Genomic DNA, 7,782 nt, shown 5'->3' with positions numbered 1-7,782 from the left:
TAAATGCATATCATTGAGACTTTTGAAGAAGAGTTTGTCCTCTTTCTTTTTTTTTCTTCCTTCTTTTCTTCCTTCCTGTTTTGTTTTTTTTTTTCTTCTCGTGAGTATGCTTGCATTTAAAAAGAAGGTCTTTGGTGACTACTTTTTCTCAGAATCTTGTTTCTCCTCAGTAAAGTTTAAGTGGGATTGGAGTTTCCTTGACTTCTGCGTGAGGAGTTTTTAAATGGCAACGAGTCACATAAGCATCCATAAAGTGCCTAATGATACCTCTGTCATCACATGTTTCCTTCAGGATTTTGAGTCGGGGTTGTCATCCCCCACCCACCCTGAGTGGGCGATAGGTTAATCAGTTCATGTATGTATTTATACTTTCCAGATTGAGCTGTGCACGGAATGTAAAACGTCCTTCTCCTTCGCCCTCCCTCTACCCATTCACTCTACTTGGGAGGGCGCGCAGATGCGTGGTGCGCGCGTGTGTGTTTAGCAAAAGCGCTTGGAAGGAGCGACCCTTCTTGTAATGCACCCTCGCTCTAGCTGAAGAATTTCTCTACCAAGAAGCGTCTCTGATCTACCCGCAACAGAAGTGTCCTCCCCACGCTGACTGGGGACAGACTGTCTCGGCGGTTCTCAATTCAGGGAGCTGACGCTTTGGTGTTCTGGGAGAGGTGCCTGACTTCCTCCTGGAGTGCTGAGCTTTCCCCGGAATGTAGGAGTGTTGTGTGTGTGTGTGTGTGTGTGTGTGTGTGCGCACGACTATGAGCTTGCCGGCTTCCTCTAAGCCGGCAACGTTACTCTCTAAGCAGCCGCCAGCAACGCAAGGCAACAGCAGCCTCCGCCTCCTCAGTCCGGTGATTGGCTGGTTTTGCTCATCATTTCCCTGCTAGGAAAAGGGAAGGGCTAGTGACGCCCCCGAACCCAGCTGCAGAAGCGGCCGCCACCTCTGATGCAAGGTGTCTCGTCCTCTAAGAAACCTGAAACCTAGGTTGGCGACGCGGAGCGACCCGGCAGAGCTGGCGCGAACCGAGAGGGAAAGCGCTGGGCAGCGCTTGAGCACCAACAGGAGCTCTGCCTCAGAGGACCCTCGCGACCCGCTCTTGAGATCCCGGCTCCACGCTCTCCTCGCATTTTACAGATTCCGCCCCCCACCCTCGCGACTATATTTCCTAAAACGGAGCTTCTATATCCAGAGAAGGTGCGAGAGCTGGGACAACCAGGACTTTCCCGGGGAACCAAGATGCGCTCCATTAGGAAGAGGTGGACGATCTGCACGATAAGTCTGCTCCTGATCTTTTATAAGACAAAAGAAATAGCAAGAACTGAGGAGCACCAGGAGACGCAACTCATCGGGTAAATGCAAAGCTTCATTTCAGGATATGACAAAAGTCAAGCCATAAATGAAATGCGAATATAGATGATAGCGAGAGGGTTGGGATAGTATGTGTGTTCGTATGAGCTTGTGTGGATTTAGTTTCATGAATTAAATAACAAAGGCAGTTGTTAAGGTGTGTGTGCTTCTCTACGCTGTGTTCCCAGTAAGAGTTCAACTTGCCCCTGTTTGGCGGTAGTGACAGTTGTTTTGGCGCCGGGGGCTTGCACGTCAAAGGGGAAGTCACTGCAGAAGTGTCAACAAAGAATGTGTGCCCTTGTCCTTTTAATCTGTGGGCAGAACTCAAACGGGATGTCTTTAGTGACCATCTGGTTGCCTTTCCTTCTTTCTCTACCCTATCACTCCAGGAGATGCTAGAGAAAGCTGGCTTTTTGAAAGGCCGAAGTTAAAGCCCAGAAAGTAGGAAATGTATCTCCACCGTTTCTTTACTCTTATTTGGCGTAGGGTAGATTTGGGTATCTTAAACTCCAGATACTTCCTTATTTACTCTTCCGTGGGTAAAAGGCATGGGCATCATGGCTACAGTTTTAGAATCTGGGGGACTGTAGCTTTACGCAGACTATATTTCTACCTTTTTTTTTTTTTTTTTAGTTTGTCTTGATGAGTTCAGACTCTTTCTCTACCCCGAGTAAGTTATCTAAATACCACACTTCCTTCCTCCCTCCCCCTGGCCTCAGTGTCTTTGAAGTTTACCCAGGAGGTGGCTGCAACTTCGTGTTGCTTACATTGCTTGGAAGCGTTTTCTGAGGATGTGAACCTGGTTGTCAACTGTGTTCAAAGTCCTGCTTCGGAAATGCTCCCTCATCCGGAGCCGTCTGCTGTCGAAAACTCCACACTGGCGGAGATGCCCGTTTGATTTTTATTTTCCTTGACGTTTGTTAAAGCGAACATAGAACCCTTGCCGGGGCTCGGGGGTGGGCATAAGGACTGCTAAAATGCGCGCGCGCGCACATGTATGCGTGTGTGTGTGTGTGTGTGTGTGTGTGTGTGTGCGTGTGTGTGTGCACGCGCGCGCACATACACACACACAAACTTCCTGCTCCCCATTTCTTAATATTCCTGCTCCTCCCTAAGTAATGAGCATTTAAGTCAGCAAGAGGCAGGCTTATCCTTACAGAAGGAATTGCTATTTTATACAAACTAAGATAGCCAAAAGTACAGTCGAAAGAAACTGGAAAAGAATGAGAAAGCTAATAAGGAATGAACTGGATGGTCTTTATGCATCAACGAATCTATAAATGGTCTGGGAGGGGGACAGGAATGCCGAACTGTATGAGGTCGTTTACACAGGGTTGCAAATACAGCCTAGCTCAATTGTCAGAAAAGAAGGACTTTGGGCAAGGGTGTGGACATCCCTGGCAGACCTCTGCTTCCCGAGCAGACAAAGGCATCTTTAGGAAGGTGATGAACCGGCGCGTGGGGGAGAGGCGGAGGTTGGGGCGTAAGGGTCGAGGCTCTTTGTTCTCATCCAGGCTGATGGGCTCCAAATACAAGCCTGAGCCCAGACAAAGCGGCCAAGCTGCTGCAGGACTCTGAGGGTTCCAGCCCACGGCTCGCGACCCCAGAGAGCAGGAGTGGGCGGGACGAGTGAAGCGAGAGGAGGTGGTGCCACATGCTGCCCAGGCGCCCTTTCCCGGCCTCCCAAAACCGCCCGCAGGGAGGCGCGCACCTCTAGTCCCTCCGGGGGAAATAGACCTGGGACGCTCCACATTTGAGGGGTAACATTCCTACTGTGGCCCTTTCCTGGACGCCGCTGGCGGGTGGGCGCTACCCAGGATGCCAGGGAAAAGGAGGCGGCGCAGTCACAGGCGCGGCGGTTGGGCTGGCCCGGCTGGGTTTCGCTTGCACCCTTTTCGGGCTTAGCTACAGTTTCTTCCCTGCTCCCCAGAGAAAACCTGGGGCGGGCGCTTGAGTTAATCACGGGGAAGCGAGGTGCGCCACGGGTCTATCCCCGAGAGCTGGCGGCGAAGATGGAAGAATGAATGAGGAGACAGGGAAGCCTTTATTGCAGAAATCGAGCCTCCTTAAAAAAAAAAAAAAAAAAAAAAAAAAAAAAAAAATCACTTTTTTCCTGCTCAGCCTGCAACCGGGCTCCTCCTCCTAAATTAAAACACACTATTACAGGTGTGCGGGGAGAGGCAGAGAGCCCGTTGCTGGCGTCGCGTTTCTACTGGTGCTCCGCAGTGTCCTGGCTGCCGCGGTCGCCACCGGCTCATCCTTGAGACAGTGGAGTTGGCGCGGCCGCGAGCAATGAGAGGGCAGCCAATCCCCCTGAGCACCCTTTCCCTCAGAATAAAACGTTCAACGGAAAAAGCTTGTGACATTAGTTCATGATTTCGTTTTAACTCCCAAATACTGCTTTTGGTGGAGGAATTGACTCATCAAACGATCATTTCATTGACACTTCGTCCAAGCCAAGTGGAGGGTTTTTTTTTTTTTTTTTTTTTTTTTTTTTTTTTTTTTGAGATGAGTAAACTGGAATGGAGGTTTGACTCCAGAGCCCAGGCCAATATTTAAGTGAGGCAAGACCTTTAGGGTGGGAGGTGGGGTGGGGGGTACTGCGTGTCTTGCCAGTGGGCAGTAGATTCAATTAAGGGTTTTCCATATTCTTCATATCTTAAAACATCCCCCTAGATTCATATTTAGCTTCCCTGCTATCATTTTTCAATAGACAGGCAATTTCTTTGTCTGTTGGACCTCTCCCTCTCTCAACTGAAGGTCCCATCTAGAGTCAGTGCAGTATTACTCTTATATACAATGTTAAGCAGTCATTTCCTGCAGAAGGAAAAAGAACACCAGCACAACTTTCCTTCCACCCATCCACATTCTCGTATGTCCACAGGAGTACTAGCAGCATGTTTTATATATATATATTTCTATATATATATATATAGGAATATTTGAGAATAGGTCAAGTAATTATGGAACATTTAAAACTGATATTTCCTTCCATGCAAACCTATTAATTGTCTGGCATGATGACTAGTTAATAAGGTTGAACTCAAAGGGCATTGAGGGTATGAAGTGGTCTATTTTCGACAGAAATCTTTTCTTAATGGGAAAATGTCACTTGTCTCACAAGTGGCCCATGATTTCACTGGCTCTGTGTACTCTTTGGGTGTCATTGGAAATGTGCTAACCTAAGGCTCTTACAGATAATAATATGTGAGTACGCTCATTTAATGAGATAATATATTTGAGAGTGTAACGAACTTTAATATCATATAAATATTTTTTGATTGTTATTCCTTAAAATTTGCCATAAACCACTTTTCTGGTTGACCACAAACGATATTTCAAATTACTTTTCTTATCATTTGAGATCTTTTAAATTTGATTGTGTACCTTAGGTTGTCTCACCAGTATTAATTCTGAGACTTATGACAGAATTGATTGTGGAGATAAGCATTCATACTTACAGTATCACCATTGTCAGCAAAGTTCCTTCCAGTTTTTCTAGGATAGAACATACTCTTATAAATTATGAAACCCAGAAAATGTACTTTACTTTATGTTATATTTGGAATTCTGCTAAAAACTATAAAGCAGTAAGTTAAGGTAGTACGTCTCTCATTTTTATTTTTAGTTGTTTGACACTTAGGTAATGAAGATACAAAACTGCCTGGTGTTTGTGTTCAGACTTAGTTGGATGCCATTTCTTTTTTAAAAAATGACTTTAAAAATTTTATATTAAGGAAGAAATTTAGCCTAGTCCAAAGGAAACACATTCATTCCAAAATCAAGTCATGAAGAGTTTTCAGTGGAGTTGAATGCAAGGCTTCAGGGACCTAATTTTATGAAACAAAATTAATCATATTTGTTATGTACTGCAGAATTAATAGAATAAATTATAGTGATGCCTGACAACTCAAATTTCAAATAGAAAAAAATATTAATAAATATAGTATCATAACTAATGATTAGTTTGTTACTAGTATTGCACTGATTCCATCTAAGTAGGTTTTAAGCTCCACATAAGCAGGAATACTGTAGAACACATATTGCTTTATGCTGCATTATTTCCTTGATGTGTTTTATAATTTTCCCTTTAGAAGTGCATGTTGAATCTTCCTGTATGTAGCCCTATGCAAGAAATGTTTTCAGTGCAGCTGTTTAGCAATCATGTCCGATCTGGAATAAGAAACTGTAGTGGGCGGCAACATTCTTCATGCCTTGCATTCATGGGAAGGAAAATTCTTTTTTAAGACAGAACATTACCAAGGTCACAAGTGAAAACTCCCTTGGGACCTATTTAACTTTATACAAAGAAATTTGCTCCAGAGCCTCAGATTGCACTAAGCCTGGCCTTCTCATATAGGAATTTCATTGACTTCAAGAAGTGTGACTGGTTGTAGCTGTTTTTTATTCAAACTTCTTTCCAGTGATAAAAGTCTGAAATTTGGCTTGTCACCAACCAATTCAATGAAAACAATTCAAAGAGCAGAGTAACATAGTAGCATTTCATTAATATAAATCACATTTTTTTTTTAAATCTTAGAGGTTCTGAAAAGGCTCCATACAGATAGGTACACCATAACCATCATTTTGCCATGTCAAAAGTATCTACATCGGTAAAGCAATCTTCCACAGATATTTAAAAATGCCAACCTATGTATATTTTTATTTCTCCTATAAAAGTTCGTTGGTGTTGGAATTAATCATTATAACTATAGTAATCTGTGGTTAGAAAAAGTTGACAATGATAGGCTGGAAAGATCCCTACCCCTAGAAATAATGAGAGTTTGTGCCATACTCTTAAAGGCATATCTTCAAAACTGTGAAGGTTAACTTCTTTGTATATCTACATTTTCATTCATATGTAGGTATTATCATTAGACGTATAATATAAAAATTGACTTCTGGGCCACTGACTAGTAAATTGCTCCCCATGTTTCCTTGCATCCTAAATGACCTCTATAAAATGATTATTACTAGCCATGCATAGGCATGCAAATGTATCATTTTCACAAGTAGGATAGTTTAAATATTAATTTTTACAGAGTACTAAATTTCACAGGAGTAGTTGCATATGACGCTTTGAGTTGCTTCAAATTGGAACTACATGTTTAAAAAAGAATGCAGACAAAAATACCAAACTACAAGCCTCCAATTAGAGAATTCATCTAACAGCTGTTACACATGCAGCGTTTCCATTGATAGTAGGAAAGGATTGCCTACGTAATAAACACAGATTTAGATTTTGTGACTGAGCAAATAGTTATGTTATTTTTTAGTTATATTTTTGAGATTCTGACATTGAAAGTAACATGTAAAGAAATAAATGCAGATACTGAAAGGGCTATGCCATACACAGGTGGCTTTTCAATTCTGAGTCTGGGTTTACATTTATAAAGTACCAAGAAATTAGTCTATTGAACAATGAACTGGTTCAGCTATAAATGTCCTAATAGCATAAATGCTATCAAGGGTATCTGTCACTATTATCATTATCTCCAGCACCCCTGCTACTACCATGATACATGGTATACTTCCTGACACTATTGATTGGAGGGAGTAGCACAGTTAATTCTTTTGATGTAATAGAAAATATCAGTAATAATGGCTACTCAACGAGTTTTCTCTCCACTACAATCTCTGTCTCCCTCCCATCACCAATTATTAGGAAAGTGTCTCTTGTTTTGAGACTCAGTGTAATTTTAGAAATTAGCACTTCAATAGTGCTTTATAAATTACTTTCACATACAGAGTCCTACTTAATCCTTGCAAAGTCATTGTACATTAGATAACAGTTATTGCAATTTTCAAGGTAAAATAAGGCCTCGGTGGCCTAGAAAAAAATATTATCCAAGGTCATATAGCCTAACAAGTGATAGAATCACCAACATGTCCAGATCACTTGATATTCCAAGGTCTTCTTATTCCAAAACAAAAGATTTTTCCCTTATGTTTATATGCCTTCTGTGAAAATAAAATACAATCTTGGGAATCACAATTATACAGATGCAGAAGAATTGGCCAAACATCCTGTCCTATTGTCTAAACACAGAGGAGAGGAATTGGCTGAAGGGGAACAGAGCTTTGATGATAATTTTTTTCTTTTAGTACTACAAAAGCCTTTTTCTTTCAAGATTTTTTTTCATCCAGTAACATTTGTTTTTATTGGTTTATGAGGGCTTATATTAGTTTATAACAGTATGTAAGTTTCAGGTGTACAACATTATAATTTAACATCTGTGTACACTATAACACACTCACCACCATAAAATTGACCCCTTTTATGCATTTCACCCTATTACCCCCACCCTTCCACTCTGGTAACCACCAGTCTGTTGTCTGTCTGCATTGATGAGTTTGTTTTTATTTATTTTTTGTTTGTTCATTTTGATTTTTTTATTCCATATAGTATTTGTCTTTCTCAATCTAACTTATTTCAC

General features: G+C 41.9%; 1 protein-coding gene across 2 annotated transcripts in view; it reads left to right on the top strand.

The window, feature by feature from the left end:
* Window positions 1-901: 901 nt before the first annotated feature.
* ST8SIA4 (ST8 alpha-N-acetyl-neuraminide alpha-2,8-sialyltransferase 4) overlaps window positions 902-7,782 on the top strand; it is an 84,621-nt gene continuing 77,740 nt past the window's right edge. For both annotated transcript variants that reach the window (XM_039875180.1, XM_039875182.1), the window contains exon 1: window positions 902-1,347. In XM_039875180.1, coding sequence (XP_039731114.1) covers window positions 1,235-1,347 — 113 coding nt within the window. In that variant the 5' untranslated portion in view covers window positions 902-1,234. The remainder of the gene's footprint in view (window positions 1,348-7,782) is intronic.

Source organism: Pteropus medius, unplaced genomic scaffold (genome assembly GCF_902729225.1).
Source record: "Pteropus medius unplaced genomic scaffold, Ma_sr-lr_union100, whole genome shotgun sequence".
Lineage (NCBI taxonomy): Eukaryota > Metazoa > Chordata > Mammalia > Chiroptera > Pteropodidae > Pteropus > Pteropus medius.
The sequence above is the reverse complement of the archived record's forward strand: the minus strand, read 5'-3'. Positions and strand labels throughout refer to the sequence as shown.